At 39.3% G+C, this 22,366-nt stretch overlaps 1 protein-coding gene across 1 annotated transcript in view; it reads left to right on the forward strand.

Moving 5' to 3' along the window:
* Positions 1-22,366, forward strand: part of Hmbox1 (homeobox containing 1) — a 95,032-nt gene that overhangs the window by 42,715 nt on the left and 29,951 nt on the right. The window contains 2 exon segments of the mRNA XM_040740738.1: positions 3,185-3,295; positions 12,116-12,269. Coding sequence (XP_040596672.1) covers positions 3,185-3,295; positions 12,116-12,269 — 265 coding nt within the window.

Below are 22,366 nucleotides of genomic sequence, written 5' to 3' on the forward strand. Positions count from 1 at the left end.
AGAAGGCACAAACTATAATATTATGTCAAAATCCAGAAATTACAACATTTATAGAAAAATTAAGGATGCTTTAGAGATAGAAATGTAGGAAAAGTTTACAATTTTAGATTTATAGTGTGCACCTGTAAACTTTTGATTATATAGGTACAAATGTAATGCAGGGCATATAAGATTATATATTCATAAAAGTATGTACCTTCTGATTTATATCAATGGTATATTTACATATTAATATACATTATGTCTACTTTTTAGGTTTTTTTTTTTAATTTTTTGAGACAGGGTTTCTCTGTAGCTTTGGAGACTGTCCTGGAACTTACTCTGTAGACCAGGCTGGCCTCAAACTCACAGAAATCCACCTGCCTCTGCCTCCCAAGCGCTAGGATTAAAGACGAGTGTCACCACTGCCCAGCTGCTACTTTTCAAATTTTAGGAACTTGTAGGGACCTTTTTAAATTTTAAGTATGTACAGTAGGTGATAACTTATAAAGTACAGACACCCACTTTCCACATCAGTAAAGAGCATCACTAGATGCCACATAAACCTTCATCCTCAACCTTTTCTTTTCCTACATGGGTACCAGTATGCTGATGTGCATCCCTATAGATGTATACAGTCTGGCTTTTATATGTCTGGTGTTTGAGAAGCAGCATTGTTTCTGTGAGGTCTGCCCACATGGGTACATATACTAGTAGTTTATCCTCTTCCTGTTGCTATGGCAGTCAGAAGTAGAAGACACAGCTCTCACAGTGTATGCATTCTGCAGCTGCTGACTGTTTTGGCTTTTAAGCCAGGGACTGCTCTGTGTATTGCTCATTTATGAGGCTTCTGATGCATGTCTTTTGAGTGTTTGCTGGATAAGACCTCATTCCTGTGGGCTGTATACTCAGAGTTCGCCTTTTTTGGATACTGTCCATCTGCTTCTGAAAATAACCCTGCAATATATTAATTCCATGGTCGTACTAACACTAAATATTAATGGCTTGTTGTTGTTAGATTAGTTTGAGGGTTTTTGTAACTTTTAAAAAAACATTAAGTTTAAATGAATAGCTATATTTTGTCATGAAAATAAATATACTGTAATTTGACATTCTTTTGATGGTCTTTTGCCACCTCTGACACAGCATGGGCAGCTAGCTCTCCTACCTAGTGGTCTCTGTAGTTCATTCTCTGTGTGTTCTGATGTGAGGAAGATTTAATATTAAAGAGAATCTCGTCCTTTAAAAAAGAAAGATGTTGAACTAGTGAGATGGCTCAGTTGGTGCCTGACAACCTGGGTTTGATCCTTGATACCCTGGATTTGATCCCTGAAACCGACATGGAAGAAAAGAACTGACTCCCACACCTTTGACCTTGTGCACTGGATACACACACACACACACACACACACACACACACACACACACACATACGTACGTACGTTAAGAAGAAAAGTAAAAGTTTTTAGTCAGAGAACTTTCCTTCATAGTCTTCCTTTTAGCTTCTCCTCCCATGTTTTTAATAGTCTCCTTCTAACAGGAGTTGCTAAGGATCTGAAAAACCCTGAGGCCTTGCTTTTTAGTTAACATTTGATAATGTCATGATAGCCCTGCTTCCTGTTGAACACAGCTGTTAGCACAGTGGTTTTGGTGATGCCCAGTTGGCCACAGTTGGTATCTTAACCCTTTGGAGCAGTGCTTCTCAACCTTCCTAATGCTGTGACCCTTTCATACAGTGACCTCCAACTTAAATTTATGTCATGAAGCTGAGTAGTGGTGGTGCACCCCTTAAATCCCATCACTTGGGAGGCAGAGACAGTTGGATCTTTGTGAGTTCAAGGCCAGACTGGTTTACAGAGTGAGTTCTAGGACAAGCTCCAAAGCTACAGAGAAACCCTGTCTCAAAAAAAATTGCTTCATTGCTAGTTTTTAACTGTAGTTTTGCTACTGTTAGGAATCATAGAACCACTGCTTTGGATACTTAGAGTTTTTTTATTCAGTCATTGCTAGATGACCTTTTAGAAATACATTGTTTTTGTTTTTCGTTTTTTTTCTTTTTCTTTGTCTTTTTTTCATCATTTCTCTGCTTTTCTCATTTGTATATTAGGTTTCTAAGAATATAATGACCAGGCTCAGAGGTTTAGAGCACTGACTTCTCTTCCAGAGGTTCTGAGTTCAATTCCCAGCAACCACTTAGTGACTCACAACTATCTGTAATGAGATCTGGCACCCTCTTCTGGCATGCAGGCATGCATGCATGCAGGCAGAATACTGTATACATAATAAATAAATCTTTAAAAAAAGAATATAATGACCAGAATGACTGTGTGATTCTTAAAAGTTGTAGAACATTCTTTTGACTTTCATATGTGCATACCATCCACATCTCTTAAGTAATTGCTGTCAAGAAGCTCTTAGTGAGAGCAGAGAACTACTGTTGTGTAGTCTGTTCTGTTGGGAAGGGACAGTTGTGTCTGGAAGCCAGCTTAAGCTACTGAGCTTTCTTCAGAGGTCACATTGTAACCGAAGTCCACCAGTTTGTGCACTCTTACTTCTCTCTCTACTAATGGAGAAGGATATAAGATGCTTAAATGAATTAGCAAGTAGCCAGAAAGCTTACTGAAGACAGTGTTCAATGACCTTTCCTAGTGTCAATACTAAAAAATAAAACTTGCTGACTAGATCTTTCTGTCTCACCATATCTGTTAAAGTCTCAGTCTCTCTCTCTGTCTCTCTCTCTCTGTCTCTGTCTCTCTCTGTCTCTCTCTCTCCCTCCCTCCACTCTTCCCCTCCCCTCCATCTCCCCCCTCCCTCTCTCCCTCTCTTCCTCCAGGGTTTCTTGTGTAACAGCCCTGGCAAATATTTCATTCTTAACTAGATGTACTAGATGTACTAGATGTAGAATGTAGGTCTGACAAGTAGTGTTACTTAGGGATCTTCTTAGTATCTCATAGTTACAGACTCAGTTTGCAGATTAATTCTAGAAGCCACTATAAATTCTTTGTTGATTAAATGTTTTGACTTCTCATAGATAATTTCTATGTCTTAGTCATTGTGGTCAGGCTACTGTTAGGGAGTTGTCTCAAATTGTACATTCCTCACACAGTCGAGTAGACTCAGCACCGAGTTACTAAAACCGCCAGAGCCCTCACTGACTTGACTATGATTTCAGACTCTACCAAAAACTGTCTTTCTTTCCCTGTAGGCATCAGTCAGAGCCGGATCTCTCATTGGCTGTTACAACAGGGGTCAGACCTGAGTGAGCAGAAGAAAAGAGCATTTTACCGATGGTATCAACTTGAGAAGACAAACCCTGGTAAGTACTTCTTTTATTTATTGTACCTAAATGAAAAGCATAATTATTTCATTGAATCCATGTACTAATTTGTTCAAATAAACTGTTTCATGTGTTAGTGTCTTCGTTTATGCAAGTAGGCAACTGTAAAGCCTAATGCCTGGTGGTAATTATGTTTAGGGGTCTGTTTCATGGGCTGGTTCACCTTCCTGTCAGCCACCTCCTGGCTTCCAGATTAGGTGATTTTCTTAGGTGCAGCTTGATAGAATGGTCATGATACCAGAGGCTGGCTCTCTCTTCAACTTTGATTGTACAAATAAAAGTTACCCTTTTTAATTTTTGGAACAATATTTTGTTAATTGAAATGTATTTAATATTTTATTGAGTTCATTATGTGTCCTCCCAATGATCTTTCCTTATGGTTTTGTAGTTTTAAGGCTTGTGACCTATGTAGTAAATACATTTTGGAGTTTTAAGGTGCAGCTTAAAAAGATGGTGAAAATCTTGGTGCCTGAAGTTGCCACGAATAGGCAACATTTATTCCAAGATATTTTTAACAAGTGCTAGATCAAGAAAAATATGATGTCATGGGAGTGGCTGTCTCAGGCTGCATGTTACACAGGTCCTGGTAGTGAGCCTAGTCTCAAGTATGCTGTTACCATTGAGATGCCTTCTGCATAAAGCCTGCAGGCACACCAGGTGACGTGTTGCATGCAACAGCACTATCTCAGCCGCAGATACAGAGTACGGCATGGAATTGCCTTTGAGGGTATGTGTATGGTAAGTTTTGTTTGTTTTGTTCAACAATTACATTCTCAACCCAAAATGCCCTGGTAAGACAAAGAAAAATAGGAAGTATCAATCTATACAAAGAATTTCTAGGACCTATTCTCCCCCATTTTCTCTTTTGAAAGACCAGCAAGGTGTTCAATTACTTAGTTACCTTATTATATACAAAACTTTCTGAATATTTTGCTATATTTGCTAATAATTTTAAAGATGTATTTGTGTGACATGTCCTAATAATGAGAGTAGTTTCCTACATAACCAGAGTCTCCATTGTCATACTTAAGAAAATGAATACTTCCACAATTACCCAGTCCTTTATCACATCTCTCTGTTAACAAAAGTATCTTGTATAGCTCAGTATCTGTTCCCCACCCAACCCACTTTCTCCCCCTCTCCTCTTTTAATAAGCTATATTAGTTTTAGGTCAGCAAATTAGAATGTTTCCCTAGACTCTTAAATTGCCCAAAATTTTTATTTTTTAATGATGTAAACTTTTAGATCTTGTTCTTTTGCAGAATGTCCCATATTGAAGATTTTTATGAACTGTTCACTTTTACTTCTAAAGGACTTAGTCCTTATCTTCTGTATTGCCTGTACAATAGGAGTTCAAATTAAGGGTTTCTTTAAATCCAAGTTGAATGTTTTTGCCAAGAACAGTGCATAGATTTTTTTTAGGGGTCCCTGTTGTAATGACTTAAGTTTACATTGAGGTGCAGCAAAAGTGAAATGAATTGATCGGGAAATGCATGGTAGGTATAGGGGAATATTAAGTAGTACAAGTATGTTATTTTTCTCAGTAAAGCATTAGGTGAAAATACTATAATTAATGTGAATTTCATGTTGCCACATGTCATGAGATGTCAAGTGCCGGCACTATTCATGTGCTATATTTGATGGCACTATTAAGATGGAGCTAGATCTGTGCTCTGTGTTTTTAACTAGTCTTTGTTACACTTTTGCTATGGGGTGAGTACTCTGTGCTGTGCTGGATGGTCTCAGCATTTCTTGAAGATCCTTGTTCAGTCAGAGGCATTTATAATTAGATCATCTCATTCATCCTTCCTTCAGCATTTATCAGCTTAATTTTATGCTTTCGTATTTTCTAGAAATGTCTCAAAGCATAATCAAATCTTTTGGAAAAACTACTTCTATGCTTATTACTGTTACATATTCCAAGGCAACACCATTCACAGGGGAGATGAAATGCAAATGACATGTAGTTTCATATTTTCTAGCAACCATATTTCAGAAAGAAACAGTGAAAATTCAGAGTATTTATTTGTTAGCACGTCACTTCATTGTTTAATTTCCATTTTGAAAACTGAAACATTCCCACTCCCTGCTTATTTCTTGTCCAGATTCTTTAGACATCTGTATGTATTTTACACCTACAACACAATTCCCAACCAACTACATTTCAAGTGTCTAGTTGTCACGTATGACTGGTGCGTCCATATGAGGCCAACACAAATATAAGATATTCTTGAAGCAGCCCATCAGACCTGATCTAAGCAGTCTCCCACAGTTGAGTTTCCTTTTCCTGGGATTCACAGCAAAGCCACTGGTTCACAACAATGCTAAGTGGATAGAGAAGGAAGGACACTTGGTATGTGGTATGCTTCATAGAGTAGCCTAGGCTGACAGCAAGAGTTGAGTTGGGTGAGTGAGGAGAACTGTTTATCCCTAGGACTTGGTACCTAGGACAGAATTAGCATAGAGACTGATCATGGTTCTTGAGGCTGAATTTCCACACTGGGGTTTTAGGTCGTACTCAGCTTGGGGCAGGGTAGAAACTGTTGACATAATTACTTCACTAACAAAAGAAAGACAGCTTCAGCAGCATTACTAGGCTGAGCTGGTGGTTCTGCTCATTGCAGACACCCACTGTAAGAGTCCAGCTTGCCACCTTGGAATGATTTTATTTTTGTTTTTAATCTTAATTCACATTTAAATGTGTCTTGGAACCTGAGCTAGGCCCACCCAGCACTAAGACATTGAAGGAAGTTGCAATGTAGGGCACCCAGACGGGAGGCATGGGGAAAGACAGACACACTCATGGGAAGCAACCCTCTTGCACAGGCCATACCTCATTTGAAGAGTGCGTGCCCCTGTGTGTGTACATGGGCTTTTTTGCATCGCTGCCTCCTTTGTAGGAGCTCTTTTTGTTTAAAACCCCAGTCTGTACTCATTCCCTTCAATTTTTTTTCTGTATGTCATAACTTAAAAGTATTTTTTAAAAAAGTTAAGTTCCTAAATGTCAAATGGTAGTTTTGTTATACTTGCAATAGTTGAATATATTCATCAGAATGTAAGTTTCTCCTTTGTCTTTTCACCTTTAATGTAAAGAAGTAATATAGCATAGGATCCTTCCTGGATGTATCAGTGCAGCTTTGCTGACATTAAAATAGCCTTTGGGTTTGCCTAAAGGATGATATTCCCTCTTCTGTGGGTACTTTGGAGTTGCTGTTCTTTTTGAATACAGTGTTGCACCTAAGACTAGGTTCTCTTCTCTCTGCCTGCTATATAGTTGCTTGGAGTGCCTCACATTCTTTGCAAGTCATTAGAATCACCTGATTGAGAACTGGTTAGCTTCTCTACAAGAGAATATTGTAGAACTGTATAGTTATTTTTAATGTGTATTGTGTGCACATTACACAAGTGAATGCAGTGAAACATGCAGTGAAACAGCATTCAGATGTTAAAAATGTAAGATATGCAACAATAAATACTACATTACTATCTGTATGCAGAGAATATGCGTGCGTGAGCACACAGACACATACACACACACACAGAGGCAGTTTAGATTATGTAAGTGTGGAAGTTGTCAGGAATTCTCACTTAGGAACCTGTATGAGCAGTTCTGAAGAGGTGCTGGTAGTAAGGGGAGAAGTAGAAGGACATAATTATATAACCTCTGGGTCTTTTTTAATTTTGTGGTGCTTGGGATTTGACCCAGGGCCTTGTGCATGCAAGGTAGGCATTTTACCATTGAACTGTGACCCTTCTGTGGCTTTCTGAATTTTAGACCATGTAGTCTGTATTTGGAAAATGCATATAATATGAAATGGAAAGAGGGAGGGAGAAAGATGTTACAATAACAAGAGAAGAGCTCATTTCCTGAAATGTGGTCCCACGCCCTATCTGAAGCAGTGTATAGAAAGTAAGCCCTGAGTAAGTTTATTAGGAGGTAATTTACTGATACAATACCCTTTGCTCTGCCCAGTAAACAAGTGATCAGGAGAAATGTAAATAGCATCGTTTTTTTACATACATTCCAAGAAGAAATGTAAAATTGAGGCAAACCACAGGATGAAAAGCTGACTTCTGTTTTCTGATATAGAAATCACTGGCAAACAGACGGCTGTATTTGTAGATTCTTTGCTTACTCTTCTCCTTCATGGACTTTGGTTGCATTCCTCGAGTGACCTCTTTTCAGCCTCCTGTCCATTCAGATTTTTATAAGGTCTCTTTTTACAAGGTTTTCTTTACCTGAACACAGCAAGGGAAAAAATAGGGTTATTTTGACTGATAATCCAGTATCTATAGGTATAATCAGAATTTCCTAGCATGTCCCAAAGCCTGCTAAGACTTCTCAATAACCAAGTTGATGGAAACTAATCGTATGCACTTTATCTTGTTTCTTATGATATTTAAAAGAAAATGCCTGTTTTCTTAAAGAACAGAGTGCTTAAATTCAGCATGTTTGCTGTGAGAAATTTTTCTTTATTAATTCAGATGAAGCTCCACAGTCTTTTCTCTTGTCTGACTCAATCATTATTATGGTAGGCAGGGTTTGTGGGGTACCTGCAGGCTTGAGATACTTACCTAATCCTGCAGACTTCACATTTAACACAGTCTGATTGGAGGGTTGTGTATAGTGCACATGAAGTAAGTCATTGTCAGGTCAGAAGAAAACACCCATTCCTCTCATGTAGTGTGCCAGAATTCCAGAAAATGTGTGTGGCATGAGAGAAGATGAGAAAGACTTGGGAAAAGTCATTTTCCATGTCTGTGGATGGAGTATTAATGGCCTTTTTCTATTAGCTGATTATAGGTACTCGCCCAGTTCTAACCCGGTACACAAGATACTCTTGTCTACAGGAGAACACTCACTAAAAACTTACAATTTAACAGTAAATTGTAAAAGTGGTGTTTTTTTCTTCATGGGCTGAGATTTGTCAAGTGGAGTACAAAATTTTGTTTTAATGTGAACTAAGGTGTAATGTGGAGAAGTATTACTATAAAGAATTAAGTTACATGTAAGTGCAGTTCTTAATTGGTCTAGATAATAAAAACCCAGAGTCAAATATAGAGAAAAATGCTGAGAGATCAGAGAGAAGGAACAAGCCACTGCTGCACATTACCTACTTCATGTCTCAGCGACAAGAGAGTGAGTTCCTGTTTCTCCTTACTTATATCCTGTTTCCGCCCAGCTAGCTCACTTTCTGTACCAGACCTCTATGGTTAGCTAGTGGCAAGTTCTATTCTCTGATCTTCAGACAAGCTTTCTTTGTACAAGAAAGATATTACCACTGTCACACATAAATGAGTCCTTGGGCTTTTCTCCAGCACAGAATTCCTGTATCACTGCAGTTAAGTTTTAAGGCTCGTTCTCACTATTCCCACATTCTAGTTTCTTTGCATTGTTCTGTCAAAGTCAGTAATTTTGGTCCCATTCCTATAAAATTCACTGCTCCCTGTCTGTCTGAACTAAAACGAAGTGGACAGTACTAGAGAAAATCTGTATTCATTCCAGAATGCTTCATGTGCCATCTTTTCTTGTGTTTTCCTTTTACCAAGAGAGCACTTCTATTGTACATTGACTGTCCATGTCCTTCAGCCTCTTAGGACTCTGCTGTCTATTACTTTTCATGCCTGGACCACATTACCTACCTACAAGTACATGCCGTAGTTCTAAGAGTGCATTTTGGAGTTGACTGATCTGTTGTTCTCTTCTCCCCCGTCCCTGCTACTCTGAAACTCTTCATCCCTTCACTAGAGCAAGCCTGGAGTAAGAGAACCCATGGCCTTATCTATTCTATTTCTGCCTTCTTCTTGGACAGCTGTAATGTTAGTTAGGTTGGCTGTTTTGGACATTTTCTTTCTGGAACAAAATTTGTATAATTTTAATTATGTAGATTCTTACTCTAAACTCATGGCCATACTGTAATCCTTGCTTGCATTGGGGAAAAAAAAATAGGAGACTTTGAACCAGGTTATTTTGACAAGCTTTTAAAATTTTTTAAAATTTATTTATGTGCATGAGTGTTTTACCTGCATGTATGTCTGTGCACCATTTATAAGCCTGGTGTCCACAGAGGCCAGAAGAGTCCTTCAGATCTCCTGAAACCGAAGTTACAGACAGTTGTGAATCACCAGGTGGGTGCTGGGAATTAAACCTGGGTCCTCTGGAAGAGCAGACAGAGCACTTAACCATTGAGTCCCCAAGCCGTTTTCTCAAACCCATTGACCATAATATAAAAGTTTCAAACTTACTGGTTTTAATGGAAGAGATTCAAGTCTACTGGCCTGGATACAAAAGATTCACACTCATTGGCTGCATGGAAAAAGCTTACAAGCTTAACTTCATGTAAATTAAGATAAAAATATACCATAAAGATACAAATAAAATAATACAGATGACAAATGAAACAATAATTACAGCTATGTGACTAGTAATTGATGTTGCATCTTAGATAAAATCTATAGCTCAACAGAAAAAGGACCCTAAACTAACAAAAGATAGATGGTAGTAAACAAGAAAGATGCTCATCTTTATTAGTAGTAAGGTATTTTATCATCATTTTTTAGTAGTAAGGTATTTTATCATAAAGGTATTTTTTCTTCCAAATTGGTGCATTTTAGTAAGTAATATGCTTAATGTTTGGCGGATGTGATGAAATAACAGCTGGAGATGGTTCTGTTGTATATTAATTATCTGCTATGATACAAACCAAGCTACATTTTTCAGCTTAGCACAACAAAGATTTATTTTCTGTTTCCATAGACCAGGAATCCAGGAGCAGTGTCCTCATGAGCTTTTAGTCAAGCGTCAGCCAGGGCTGAAGTCACTGGAACTGGATGGTCCACTTGCAAGGCCACTCACATGTGTGCTGGCTGTCCCTGTTCCTTACTGTCTCGTGGTCAGAGACAGCAGTTCCTCAAGAGCCCCGTCATCCATTCTCACCTAGTAATTCCTCCCTTGAGCAAGTGATCTGAGAAAGAAAGCAAAGAAAGATGCCCTAGTGTCTCAGTTCTTGACGAGACATGCTCTCACTGCCACATGCTGTGCTCACATCTAGTCATGAGTATAGAATGAGCAAGCACCACAGAAAGAAAGGCACAGCTACCAGGAGGCAAGGAAGGACCCATGGAGCCCTTGGGGGCTGGCTACCAACATGCCTTTATTGGGACTAGATGTCTGGGTATTTATTTCTCTGTGTTAGCTGGGTATAGAAAGATCTACATGATGTATATTGTGGCTTAGTGTACAAGATAACTTTGTCACTCCACTGTCTGGTGCTCGGGTAGAATGGCAGAAACACCTGGAGATCAGGGACATCTTTCACTCTATGCAGACTTTCTTTCCACATGGCTAGTGTGTGGGGTTGATCTTACTTCTTTTTTGTCGTTTGGGGGGCGGGGCAATAGTAAGACCAGTAGCTAAAGGTCAGCCTAAGCAACATAACATGCATAGTATGACCCTATCTCAGAAAGTAAGTGTGTATGTGTGTGTGTGTGTTCAAATAGAGACATTATCTATGATATAACTTGATGATACGATAGAAAACAGCTCCTGTCATGAAGAAACTCCTGTTCGTTGTGTAAGATTAACATGTATTTATATCTACATAAGCCCTTTGAGTGCTAACCTGCCTTTCTAGGACTATGTTAAGAGTTTTGTTAAGCCAGGCTTGATGAAGCATGACCATACTTCTAATACTTGAGAGGTGGACGCAGGAGTTACATGCTAACTTACTCCTTGTCTCAAATGAAAGAAAAAAAGTTTGAATTAAACTACAGTCAGAGGGAACTTCTTGGAGGCTTTAATCAAAAGAGTGGTATAACTGTAATTATGTTTGGGAAAGATGAATTTGGCAGTGCAAGTAGTAAAAGAGGAAAGGGAGGCAGAGCCTTCCATGGAAGCATGCCAGGCTCTATACACATCTGTGAGTTAAGTCCTTGGAAGCTGAAGATATTCTGGCTTCTGGTTTGAGTCTAGCCTCAAGTCTAGAACAAGCCACAAGAAAAGATGTGATAAATTGAGAATTAGTGAACTATGATTGACTGAAGCTATTAGAGGAAATTAGTGAAGCCTCTCAGATTGACGTTGTTATAATCAGAGGTGAAAGAATATGGTATTAGTAGGTGATAGACCTGTAGAGACTGGACCCTGCTCACTGAGGACTTGTGAGATGCCATCTTATTTTCTTTGCTGCTGTATTCAACATTTTTCTTTTTGAGACAGGGTCTCATATAGCTGGGGCTAGCCTTAACTCCTGATGATTCTGCCTCATCTGGTCTAGTGTAGGAATTTCAGAAAAAGGCTTTTGAAATTCTCTAATCAGGAGAAATTCCAGTGCTTCTTTATGATGAGGTAGGTCTCATGCTTCCTGTGAAATGCACTGAAGGAGTTAACAGACATGATGGAAAGGCGACAGTTAGGAAGAAGCTTTTACCTATTCAGGTTTTTCTTCTGGTGTTTTGCTGGTGTGTATGTCTGCGAACTATACGTGTACAGTGCCTTCAGAGACCAGGAGAGGGCACTAGAGTTCCAGATGGTTGTTAGTTACCCTTCAGGTGCTGGGAATTGAACCCATGTCCTCTGGAAGAGTAGTCAGTGCTTTCAATGACTAAGCAATCTCTACAGCTCTTTGATCATGTTTTGTCAAATAAAAATATTCAATATATTGGCCTTCTATTCTCAGTGGACAGAAAGCTTGTACTTAGTCCTCATTGTCTTGTTTCATGGTATCTTTGTAATACTGATTTTTTTCTTTTAATTGCAAGGTATTTGCTTTTTTTTAAAAAAAGTCTTGTATATTCTAGGGGCTACGTTAAGTATGAGGCCTGCCCCCATCCCAATAGAGGACCCTGAATGGAGACAAACACCTCCCCCAGTCTCTGCTACACCTGGAACCTTCCGACTCCGGCGAGGGAGTAGATTTACTTGGAGAAAGGAGTGCCTAGCTGTCATGGAAAGGTAAGTCTCCCAGACCAATTTCATTTCCAACAAGTAGTCTGAGGTCCAGATTCTAACTCTGCAGATATTATGCACTATTAGTGTTGCTCTGTTGTTGAACTCACAAAGCTGGGGTCAGCATCTGTCGGTCTATTTTACCTACATACAATTTAGTGTTGTCATCAGTACCATAACAGTCTTTCAAGTTAATATTTTTAGATGTGTATCTCTCTATTGTTTTGAAAAAGCTCTGTGAAGTCTTTATCAGTGCTGAACAGTAAAGAAGGGCACTGAGACTCACTTTTTCTGCGAAAGGTGAATGATCTCAATGAATGAATCCCTAAAGGTCTAAAAATATATTTAGCAGAACCTGATCCATATCTGGTTTCCGTACGTTTTGACTGCTTCATGTTTCCCGTCTGACATGGTATAAATACATGCTTAGAGCACCTTGCTGTACTTGTATGTATTCTAATTGTCCTTTGAGTACCCCTCACCCACCCACACCCTTTTCGTAAGTGACATTTATAGGACTGTGATTTGCTGGAGATGTTGACAGGCAGCAGGGCCATTCTTATCTAACCTGACCACTAGTGTCTATGGCATCCTGGACAGAACACTTGATGTGAATTCAGAAGTACCAAAAGCTGATCAGGTCAGAGACCAAAATTGTATCTTCCTGTCTGTAAAATGAAAATGTCTGTAGCCAGCAATATGTTATCCAGGGTGTTTGCCATCTCTCTTTCACCTACGTCATTGCTGTTTCCCAGTGCATTGACGTCACTGCTAGAGTGGAAGTTCGGATGACATAAGTGAAGTAAATAGATGGACAAAATGGAACTGTCGGTTATCCACTGCTGTGAAGTACTCTCACGCACTCTTGACTGTGGCTAAGATTGGAGTCACGTGTTTAATAATGAACCCTGACTGACTGTAATGAAAGGGGGGGACTCATGTTCTGGGGATCTGATTACAGTCTGCTTCATTTCTCTCATCTGTAAAGGTTGATTCTTTCTGAAAGTTTGTTTCAGAATTTCCACATAGCAGATGGAAATGAAAATAAGCAGAACTTAAATTATTCACAGCATTGTGTATTTTCTTCTGGGTAACACAGTACATTTTGATACTACTTTGTGCCTAGTATGGGTTCTCATTACAGTATTAAAGTACATTTATCACATAGTGTCTATGAAAAGAATTAAACATTAGAACATGAAAAAAATATGTAACATTCTTCATGCGTTTTAAGAATTGAACCTCAGCACCTCAGAGACTAGGTTTCCCTTCTGAAATTTTCTTCCAAGGCAGCAACAGCCATCTGTAGAACCACACTGACTAAACTTTAGACAAAAAAACATATAACATTTTATCTTTTTGTAAGGTTTTTATTTAGTTCTAACATTTTTAACTTCAAGTGTAATTAATAAATACCTTTACCCTAGGACTTAGTTTTCCCTGGCATCATTTCATCTTAACCTGGCACAACTAGAGAGGGTGTGGCTCAGGGTTGAGTTCTCAGAAATGCTGAAAGCCTTTCAAAGCATCAAGTAGCAATTGTCTCGATGATCTGCATCCTCCAAAAATGGAATTTTGTATTCTCAGAAGTGGAACATAAAATCCCCTGGCCTTCGAGTAACATGCTATGCTTTTTAGCATACCTGAATGTTTGTATAAATACATAGCCCAGCCAAGTAAGCCATATGCAAATATGTTAGTGTAGGATAAAACTAAATCTATTCCATTCCTCACACCGTATAGGAAGATAAATTCCAAATCAATTAGAGAAGTGAATTCATATACATGGAAGAAGAAAACATAGGGTATCCCTTCATATCTTGGAAATAGGAGAGATGTTTTCTAACTGAGCTTCATAATCCAAAAACAGAAAGGAAATGATGGATAAATATAAATGGAAAGAATTGCTGGGGTAAAATTAGGCAAAATAGTAAAATAAGTTGGAATAAAATATTTGCAACTTGTATCACTCTTAATATGTAAAGAGTTCCTAAATGAAGCAAGACTAACAGCCCGAGAGAAAGATGGCTAAAGTGAGCAGCACAAAAGTAATGCAAAAGCCTTTTAAGCACATGCAGAAGTCCTAAAGTTATTGTTACTATTACTTGCTTTGGTTTTTTAGAGACTGTCTGATTTTAGCCCTAATGGATTTGCCCTTTGGAACAGCATTCCTGTTTCCAGAAAATCATATCAAAGATATACTGACCGAAATAAAAAACAAAACAAGAAAACCACTGTTATATAGATCAGAACACTGACAACAGCCAGAATGTTGTCAGTAGAGGTCTGGATGAGTAAATATTAAAAACAAAGAGGCCATAGACATGACTCAGCAGGTAAAGCACTTACTGTGCAAGCCTGGCAACCTAATTTCAATCCCTGGAACCTAGATAAAGGTGGAAGGAGAGAGATACCGCCACAAAGTTGTCATATGAACTCCACACACATGTGTAAATGCACTTAAATAAACAAAAAGTAACTTCATTGACATAGAGCTCACTTGTTGAAAGTGTATGTTTTAAAGCCTTGAATATATCTGTAGTCACACAACTGTCACCACATCTGCTTTATTATGTCCCTAGAACCTTGGTGTCTAACAGAGGTTACCCTCCTTTTCTCTCATCTGTTTTTAATTCTGTGTAACCATTAATGTGTGTACAAACTTACCTGCTCTGGACATTTTCATATTATGAGTGAAATATAGGAAGCTAGGTGAGGGGGCTGTTAGAATACCCTGGGCCTGAATGTCGAGGGCCTAAATGACAGTTAAAAAAAAAAACCAGAGGGATAAGATATAAATAGAAGGCACAACTATCAGAAAGGAATCTGAAGAAAGGTGGAATATAGCTGTAGGTTGAACGTGGGAATGACAGCAGCAAGAGCATAAAAAGAGCTTAGCTTGGTGATGATGAGGGCACTCACCAAGGAAAGTGTGCCATTAGAAAATGGATTGGCCCTAGACTCCAGTACTTATGTTTATAAAGTGAAGATTTAAGTGTAATGATAGAATAAAGGAAGATAAACTTGAGAATCAGACAAGGTTTGATCCTGCCTCTCACCCAATCCTCTTATTGAATCAATGGAACCTTAGGGCCTTGGTAAGTTGAGATGTGAAGGTTAATGGAGATAAGTATTAAGCAATAGTAGAATGCCTCCCTGGTAGTTAGTGCAGAGAGTGTGTGTTTTCAGAGTTAGCTTGTTCCAGCATTAAGTATGAAGTTACCTGAGATGACTCTGAGAAAATTGTCATGGCCCTGGAAATAGAAATGCTATCATTACGTTATTAATGGCTCAAGCTGCAGGTACAGGTGATGTCTGGTTACATCTTTCAACTTACACAGTTTCTGCGGGTTTTTTGCAGCTAAATGTAGCTAGAAGAAACCCTTAAAACCCTGCTGATTTACCTCATTTTAAATTCATGGTCATGAACCTCAAGTAGATCTTTAATTCTGTCAGGCACTCATACTTGTCTTCCTGGCTCGCTCTTTCCTCTTTCTTAAAATTATTTTACACTTTATTTTCTCTCTGAGAGCTCCTCAACCTCTTTCTGTTGTAGTGACCCTGCTTTACATTTGACTGAGAAAACCAAAGCACTCACAGGAGAATGTCCACAAACTATGGCCTGCTAGCATGTACGCTCATGTGCAGAGAATTGTGCCTTACCACATCCAGAGCAGATCAATGCTGTATTTTCCCCAGTACTTATCACAGTGTTTTTCTTATAGTAGATGGTCATTATAAGTTAACATGTTATGAATGTTGCTTTTTTTCTTAGCTTACATTAATGCATTCTTTATCCTATGTTCATGACTTTTCCAGTATTGACTCCCAGAAACATTGATTATCACAAGGGGCAATATTATGTGGTTCTATTTATAGGGATATCCAGAAGAATCTAATCATTAGAAAAAGATTATGCTTGGTATTTGCTCACACTCGGGAAGATAGAGGCCCGAGGGCCAGGAAACAGCTGAGGAGCATATCACTTTTATGAATATACTCAAACGTTTCAAATATGTAAATTGTTACACATGTGAGCCTCACCTCAGCAAAGCTGCACATTAAAAAAAGGAAGACATCATTAGAAGCATCCCCTGTTTGACCCCACAGTTGATCCTCATTGTGGTCCTTTTCCAAATGAGGGAACCAAGGCTCAAGGGGGTTAGATGGCTTCCTAAGGCCATAAATCCAGTGACCAGCTGAGCTACATGTGTCTCTCTAGACAGTGTTAATTGTGTATAAGTCCTATTCCTTGAAAAGAAAGGCATTTTCTTCTAGGGGTATGCAGTTGCTCTTAGCACGTGAACTATGCCTTGGTTAGCCCAAGTCGTATGCCCCTGGATTAACACCTCTTTCAGCTTTCTGTTTGGCTAAGAACATATAAAGGTTTTAATGGGGAAAAGATGCAGCACAAATTTTAATGATATAATTGGTTGAACCACAGAAACATGAGGAATCACAGGTTTATTCTATTTGTGTAGATTGGTCATATTTCCTATTTAGAACAGTATTTGTTGTCTTCAAGATTTGACTATTTAAATAGAGCTTAGAATGACATTATTGGATAATCTTAGATCAGTAACTTATTAAACTTTTACTGTGTATTAGCACTAAGCTACGCTTACCTCAGGGGTTTATATATTCACCAGATGGAAAAATGTTAACTATGTTGTACACTTGAAAGGCCTACATCTGTCCAAGAAGATAACGTGAGACACATAATGAGATCTCCATTCCAGAAAGCTGTCCCTTCACTCAGTCAGTCAGTCAACTGCTTCCTGGTAGAGAGGCAGTGCCTGGCAGAGAATTTAGAAACAGTTTGCAGTGGAAGAAGGTCATGAGCAGGCTGGATTTGAATTCTGGAGGATTGCAGCCAGGGCCCAGGATACTCTTTTCCTAAGCATCTGTCAGGAACCTGGCCTTGGTGTTCCTTTTGAAACAAGTGTGTCTCTGGAGTATTAGGGTCTGTGACTGGAATACAGAGAATGACCTGGCTATTGCTCCTATCCCTGCTTTCATCTCAAGGGAGTAAGGTAAAAGAAGCTTCTAGATCAGGCCATAGATTTTTTTACACTTTTTTATTATATATTTAAATTAGAAATAAGCTTGCTTCCTATGTCAGTCCCAGCTCCCTCTCCCTCCCCTCCATGCCCACTCCCTCCCCCCTCCCCCAGTCCCCCCCAATCCCCACTCCATTCCTCAAGGAGTGTAACGCCCTCCATGGGGTATCTCTAGAGTCCTTCCTGTTTCCCTGCCTCTCTGGCAGTGGGATTGTAGACAGGCACTCCCATGATTCATGTCTAAAATCCATATATGAGTGAGTACATACCATGTTTCTCTTTTTGTGACTGGGTTACCTCACTCAGGATGGTTTCTTCTAGGCCATCCATTTGCCTGCAAATTTCAGGATTCCATTGTTTTTTTTTCTGATGAATAGTGTTCCACTGTGTAAATGTACCACATTTTCTCTATCTACTCTTCAGTCGAGGAGCATCTAGGTTGCTTCCAGGTTCTGGCTATTACAAATAGTGCTGCTATAAACATAGTAGAACAGACGTCCTTGTTGTATGAATGTGCATCCATTGGGTATATGCCTAACAGTGGAATTGCTGGGTCTTGTGGTAGACTGATTCCCATTTTCCTGAGGAATCTCCATACTGATTTCCGTAGTCAGGCCATAGATTCTTAACCCAGGTGGTAAAATGTAAAGGAAGCTACAACTTGGGGAAGCCCTGACCAGACTCAGGAATAAATGTGAGAGGCCTGGCAGTGTCAAGTGATGCAGTTACTGATTACCAGCTCTGGAGTCTGGAGTCAGAGGTGTGAGATAGTTCTCATGCTGCTATTTCTAGTCAAGTGATGGAAGGATTATATGTCATGTGTCCAAGAATGTGGACACAAATGAATGTGTCTAGTTGCGTGTTTCACTGTTCTTATGGACAAGTTATACCTGTAATATGCTTTTGTTCTTGGGTTGTCTTTGTCCTGTTCTTCTTTAAGTAATAGGGAAAAAGGAAACCAATAAACATAGAGCCCTGGGAAAATTGTTTTTGTTCTTTTGATCCTTGAAATTAACAATACAACTTTAAGAAGTTAATCTAAAATTTTCTCCCCGGAAGCCAAGGAAGCTGCAATGAACACAAGCTTTAGAGTGAGTGTCTACTTCCCCCAAAATTCAAGTATCCAAAAATAGGTTCTTAGAATAACTGCTGTCGTGAGCAAAAATAGCATTGCAGCCACAGAACTGTGGCAAACACAGATTAAATCAAAGCTCTAAACTCGGTGTCCCTGCCCTTAACCTGACATGTGTATAATCTGCATTTGAGACGTGTCTGACACACAGATGCATTTACACAAGTGTATTACTGCTTCCTGGGAGAATTAGTATGGAAGAGATGAATCAGCTTATAAAGCATGTTTCTAGAATGTTGTTTGAGGGTTCTGTAATTTAATTCACTTGGTCTTCAACATTTTGGAATTCTTCCCAGGACAGTTTGTTAGTGCTTAGATTTTGGTGTCAGTCCTGTTCCTGTCCCTTTTTACTCTTAGTTTCAGTGAATTCCTCGCCAGGAGGGTTCAGGAGAGCAGCGTCTGTAGAAACTAAGCTCTAGCTGCAGGCTGGCATGGCCTGGGTACCCTGAGCAGACTAACCCTGGGCAGCAGAGTCATACTGACTGGATCCTGTCAGAAGACCATTTTCCAAAGATGCAGTTTTCATGTCTCCTGGTAATTGTTAATGCCTCCTTTAGCGATTGGCTTATAGAGAGGTTCCCTCAATTTCATTGTTTACAGATGTAGAATAATGAAATATCTTGAGAGTGTTATGATCTGAAAGTGGCAAAGAAAGTCATTGTTCATCTCCTGTTTCATCGAGGTCATTTGAATTACTTCTTTCTTATAAAATGAGAAAACTACCAACTCATGTCTAAGTAACTTAGAAAAAAAACTGACTTAATTTTTAATTTTGTCCCTAAAATTTGCTGAATTGAGTGAGCCTGCTGAGAAAACTACCCCTTTAACTCCTGGATTTGAAGCAAGTTAGTAACACCAAGAAAAAAATGGAGTGTGTTTTTTAGCCCTTTACATGTAAGTGTGATTTTTAGCAAGTGGTTAAATCAGTGATGGTGACTTTATGAAGTGGAATGCCACAGCAAAGGATAGATAGGGCTTAGTAAGCTGGAGGAAAAATGCAAAGGAAATGATGGGAAGTAGTTATCTTTCCATAACAAGGTACAAGGCAAGGTGGAGTCATGGTGGCTCAAGACTATCGTCCCATACTCATAAACTGAGGCAGGAGGATCACTTATGAGTTTGAAGCCAGACTGGAAGCATAATGAGTTTCAGGCTAGCCTGGGCTGCTGCATGAGACTCTCAAAAACTGACAAGAACAATAAATGATAATAAAATAAATCAACAGATATAAGTGTAGGAAGATAAAAATTGAGAGAACAAAACTTAAGGTATTTGCTTTAAATTTTATGTTTTGTGTTCTTTTGTTATCTGATGATATAATGATTAAGAACACATTGTTGTGGGTATCCTTAGGCAGGTCACTTGCCATAAAATGACTATTAATAATGACCGTGGGGCAAGGGAGATGGCTCAGTGGTTAAAAGGTGCTCTTCCAGAGGACTGAGATTCCATTCTCAGCATCCACATGGGAGCTCACAGCTGTCTACAACTCCAGTTCAAGGGGAACCGCCCTCTTCTGGCTTCTGCAGGTTAAAAAAACACCCATACACACAAAAATTTTTTAAAAGATGATGATGATAGATATCTGTAGAAGTGCTGTGATTTCATGGCTACTAAATGTTTACATGGCATACATGTTATGTGTTTAATAATTCACACTCTTCCTTTCACTACATGGTCAAAATTTAAAAAAAAAAAAAAAAAGAACCAGAGAGATGACACCAAGCCTGACAACCAGAATTATGTACCTGGTACTCATGTTGAAAGGAGGGAGCTGACACATGCAGGTTGACCTCTTACCTCCACATGCACCCTCCTAAAAGAAATAAAATCTAAATAACAATAATACTGTATATTAATAACTTTCATGGTGCTGTGGTTTGACTCAGAGTAGTTCCCATTGGCCCATAGGGAGTGGCTGTTAGGAGGTGTGGCCTTGTTGGAGGAGGTGTGTACTGGGGGCAGGCTTTGAGGTCTCAAACGCTCAAGCCATGCCCAGTGTGGCTTTTGTGGCTTTCTCTTCCTGCTGCTTGCAGTTCTGGATGTAGAACTCTCAACTCCTTCTCCAGTACACCACCATACTTAACCACCATGATGACAACAGAACTAAACCTCTAAATGTAAGCCAGCCCCAATGAAATATTTTCCTTTATAAGAGTTGCTGTGGTCATGGTGTCTCTCCACCGCAATAGAAACCCTAACTAAGACACAGTTTTGTTGAATTGGATATTTCTGAAGTTACCACATTTAGTTTTTCTCAACCAGTTAAAGTCTGCTTTGCCTTTATTTTAAAATGAAAACAACTGAAACAGGATTAGTGGTGCCTACAAGTTGTTCCAGATGTTTGTCAAGCTGAGACAAGGTCACCTGATCCCAGAGTTCAAAGCCAGCCTGGGAGACAGAGACGTCACCTCACTTTTTTGGAGGGATGTGGGGAGAAGAGTTCACCACTCACTCTTCCATATAGAGAACTACATAGTGCTGAGGTCTGTAGGAGTCCTGGGTGATAGGTGGGGCCCGGGTTACCCTCACACAAGAGATTGGCAGCCAAAACAGTGGTGTGCATGAAGTAACAGAAGGAGAGGAGACACTGCAGAAACAGTGGTTGTGGGCAGTGTGTTTCAGTGGCTTGAGAGGAGGCAGGACACGCCTGTGGCAGGAGTGACGTGCTATGAGCATTTCTTACCTTGGGCTGTGGTGGTGAGTCGTCTTGCATCCTACAAGCTTGACCTTTTTTGCATTTTGATTTGCATCCATGCCAAAGTGTATCCTAATCAACATTTTTTCCTCATCCATTTTCTAAGTTGCCACTTTCCTCTCACATAGAAATAAAGTGAAGAGTTTTTTTTTTCAATGCCAGTTATTCAAGATTATGGTTTGAGTAGGGTTGGTTGATAGGACAGCATAGGAATTGAAAGATTGAAACTGGCTTGAAGTCTTCTCAGACTTCCTTTCTGAAGTTAGAGCCTGACCAGATTCCCCTTTCTAGACATGAAAGGAAGTAACTTGACATTCCAGCCATGCTGGCTCTTTAAAGTCTCCTGATATTATAAAGGGCAATTGTTATAAAAATTTACAAAATTCAGTTTTCTCACTGACTTGATGTTGAGGTGCATTGTCAGGATGGAATTACAGACAATACTATTGCCAGAGAGAATTATCCCCATCTGCTCAGTGTGTTTTACCCAGCACTTCAGCAACATATTTTCTGTGCTCCAGGCAAACATTTTGTTAAACTCAGCAGGTATATGGGGTATGTGGCACTAGGCATGAAGGCTAATGGTTCTAAGTGCAGCGTGAATGTGATTGATGGGTTTGTAAGAAGACCCTATAACTTAGCAGGGTTAGATATCTGTTACCCTAGGTCTGCTCCTCCAGACATGTCAGGCTCAGAGGAGGGATAGAGTAGTACAGTAATCTTAAATTTCATGCCTTCAGCTCAATTCAAAGGTAAGTAATAATGGAAGAATTTAAAGTTACCCACTTAAAATGACTCAAAAATCACTTTCATTCCCTCGGTGTTGCCTTTTCCTTACTTGATCATTGTACTGTTGGTTTTTGTTTTGTTTCATTTCGTTTTTCTTTGACCCATAAAAATTATTCTCCTGCATTCATTTGTAGTGAATGAGAACTAAAGTGCATGCCCTCTGCCTCCCTGAGATGGTCTTGCCATCAGCTGGTCTTCTCCTCCCTCCCTTCTGATGTCATTGCTGTTCTAGAACAGGAAATGCTGAGGAATAAACTATACATTTTGGAATTAATAGGTACTGGAAGTTGCATTTTAAAATGAATTTCTCCTCTTCCATACCCTTGTGGATTTACTCGAGTGGAACGTGATGAGCTGCACCTCCTGTACCTCTGCAAAGAGAAGGAAGTTCTTAGCATTTATATGAGACAGCAGGAGCCTGGAC

The sequence above is a fragment of the Mesocricetus auratus genome, unplaced genomic scaffold (assembly GCF_017639785.1).
Source record: "Mesocricetus auratus isolate SY011 unplaced genomic scaffold, BCM_Maur_2.0 Super-Scaffold_100707, whole genome shotgun sequence".
NCBI lineage: Eukaryota > Metazoa > Chordata > Mammalia > Rodentia > Cricetidae > Mesocricetus > Mesocricetus auratus.